The sequence below is a fragment of the Humulus lupulus genome, chromosome 7 (assembly GCF_963169125.1).
Source record: "Humulus lupulus chromosome 7, drHumLupu1.1, whole genome shotgun sequence".
Classification (NCBI taxonomy): domain Eukaryota; kingdom Viridiplantae; phylum Streptophyta; class Magnoliopsida; order Rosales; family Cannabaceae; genus Humulus; species Humulus lupulus.
Genome location: NC_084799.1, coordinates 41,704,693 through 41,707,982, shown reverse-complemented (window position 1 = coordinate 41,707,982; position 3,290 = coordinate 41,704,693). Strand labels below are relative to the sequence as shown.

At 37.4% G+C, this 3,290-nt stretch overlaps 1 protein-coding gene across 1 annotated transcript; it reads right to left on the bottom strand.

The window, feature by feature from the left end:
* Positions 1–282: 282 nt before the first annotated feature.
* On the bottom strand, positions 283–2,228 carry LOC133791233 (uncharacterized). The gene has a single exon (XM_062229163.1). It carries the CDS (start codon positions 1,964–1,966, stop codon positions 824–826), a length of 1,143 nt encoding a protein of 380 aa, XP_062085147.1. The 5' UTR covers positions 1,967–2,228; the 3' UTR covers positions 283–823.
* Between the last annotated feature and the right edge of the window lie 1,062 nt (positions 2,229–3,290).

Below are 3,290 nucleotides of genomic sequence, written 5' to 3'. Positions count from 1 at the left end.
CATTTGATGCAAACAATCCACTCAAGTAAAAAAAAAAGTTGAAAAAAGCAAGGAGGGAGAGCCATAATACAACAAATAGATCCTGTATTAAAATTATTTCATATTTATATTAGTTGTGATAAACTGTGGTCTCGACTCTCGTAGATACCAAAAACAATATAAGAAATCTTTATATTGTAATATACTTGACTTCCTCAAAATACAGTATCAGTTAAGCTTCTTGATCATTGTTAGTGATAGAAAAAAGTAGCTACAAATTCATTACAAAGTGAAAAAAACACCTAAATCCAAACAAAACAATACTGTTTTCTATTACCAGCACATACACTTTTATATATATATACACATACATAAAAAGGAGAGGTTAAAATCCGCTAAAGACACCAAAATTCAATGAATCACAGCTCGAACGACTACAAATCTTCACATATATTATATTGCTCCTAATATTGAACCAAGAGATAGTAGGTGATTAATTTAAAGCTATCAAAATCCTCAAGGTGAAATGCTATCTTTACCTACTATCTTACAAACAAAACGCTCACAACACTATCTCATTGGACAAAGTTCTCAATTCTCAAACTCTGCCACTATAACCTATTAATTATATCATAGGGATAGATGTATATCTTCATGGCCAGTATTAGTAACGAGACTGTGACCAATTTAGTTCAAGTCTTCAAGCACCAACCCAATATTTTTGGGACCCACTAGATAACACCATCACTACCACACATCACTAAAAAAATTCATGATTAGGTAATTAAACTAAATAAATAAATAATAAAAAAAAGAGCTAACACAATAAGGATCCAACGCACGCTCACACAGTATACACAATCACAAAGCATGGGAGCACAGCCCTTGGATTAAACACCAAGAGCTCTTCCTCGTCTAGCCTCGTGTGGGCTCCACTTCCGCCACGTCCCAACACCGAGTCAAACCCTGCGCCGTCATCTTTCTCCACGTCGTCCGTCTCGCACCCGACCCGGCCCGCTACGACCCGGCAGACCAACATGGCTCGTTTCACGTTCATGAACCGAAACTCTTCCTCGATCTCATCTGGGATCGCCACGTGTGCCCTCCAGCTACTCGACAGCGTGGAAATTCCGTCCAACTTGGGTGAGAACCCGGATTTGATTATCCCACAAACGCTGCAGTACTGGTGGTTACAGATCCCGGAGCTTCCATTGGCCCCCAAATCGCAAAGAAATGTCGAACAGTGAAACCTCAAGAGCTCGTTACCGTCTGCGATGCACCTCTCATCTCGGGACTTTCGAACGGTGCCGTTTCGCGTGGCCTTGGCTTTGACTGTCTCTCGGTACTCTTCGAATCGAGTCAGTATCTTAGCGCTATTGTGGATCTTCAGTACCCTGTGGATAATCGGGCTCTTATTTCGGGTATTGCTCCAACCCGATTTGAATATGATCCGGACTATGTTTTTGCCCGAATCTCCGTCGTAGAGCTCCGAAACGGCGTGCTTCACCGTCAGGTGCTGTTCGAGGAGCTGGGGCTTCTGGAAGATCTCGCCGCATGCCGTACACGGGAAGATGTCGTTCCGGAGTGGGAAGAAGAGGTCGCCGTCGCTGGCTGCTATGTCAGATTCCGACGGGGAATGCTTTTTCCGAGGTAGTGCTTCTACAACGGCAGAGGGCTGATCGGACGGATCGGGATTGACGAGGGAGACGATAGAGTGCTGGGACGATCGAGGAGGCGTCGAAGGGTGTGTTTGGACATTGGTTTTACGGGATTTGGAGGAAAATATTCCTTTGATATAAGACCAAGAAGACGAGAGGGCTTTATGAGTTTTTCGTTTCTTAGAGTGACCATGGCGTTGGATGTCGGCGTCAGCGCCGGCAGTGGGGCTGGTGGTGAAGACAAAGCAACCCAAGTTGACAAAAAGAAGGAAGAAATGGGAGATGAGCCTGGTGAAGAGTGAAGCTATTGTCGGAGTACTCGGGGCCATTAATGTTAAGATTTCACTTGCATTGATCTAAACAGCTAGTTAGCCATGATGCATGGAGATTGAAGAGAGAGAGAGTAAAGAGAAACTCAGTAATGGAAGAATGAGAAGAAAGGAAAAGGTAAAGAGAGAAAAAGGAATGTTAAAAGGCTACGTAGGTAGATGGTGGAGGGAAAAATGCAACTAGAAAAGAAGAATAAAGGCAGAGAGTAGTTGGTACGCAACTTCATACCGATTCTCTCAGTTTTTATTTTTATTTTTTTATTTTCCTCAGCGTGAAGTGTTATGATTATTCCACTCTTATATTATTTATATATATATATTTATATAATGTATATAGATGCAAATGGGATATGAGAATATGGTAATGTTCAGTTGAGAATATCACAAAATTATCGTGGGATTTTCACTTATTTAACTTTCACTTTTAACCTTAATTAAGCAACAATTACATCAAACATAAAGTAGTAATAATGTGAGATTAATCGTTTGACCTAAATTCATTTACTTGTGATATAATGTAATTTTAAATAATATGTTCCGATGATTTCTAGATAATATTAATATTAAAAAATTTCATACATACTCGTGGAAGAAATAAACAGTGGCATTAAATAAGTTAAATTATCGAAAAAGCTATCAAACACTATGATGACGATGATGGATCCCCATTAATTCTAGCTATTGCTTAATGAGGGGTGCATTGGGCGCACGTGAGTTCTAGGGGCATCGCATGTGCTCTGTAAATAAGAATGCAAAAGTATACAAATATAATGGATAATGAAATATAAGTACATATAACGATCCATCAACTGTACAAAATACATAAATAATAATTATATTGATTAATGTCTTTACTTCTTGAAATTAAGTTAACCTTAATTAAACACATGAATAATACGACAGATAACGTTCGAGTAGTTTATGGGATTATGCTTTTGCTTACTCCAAAGTCTGCAATGACATATATATATATATATGGGTGCACTTTTAATAGTTACTACTTATGTATGGTTACTTTAATATTAACCATTAGATTAAAATCAATAGTTTATATTTATAGTTGTTAATTAATATTTCTAAAAATAAATTTTGATTTTTTCAAATTTTTGGAAGGGTTACCGGATGAAAACTGTGTATTTATTATGAAAATATAATATTGTAAATTTTTTCATTTTTCAAATGTATGTCAATTTCTAAATATAACTAGTGTTTCTCATTGGTTGAAAACACCATTAATTATGGCAAAAAAAATAACTAAATTCAAAATTAATATAGAAAAAAAATATTTACCTGTTGGTAACTTGCTATACCAAGTCACTATGTT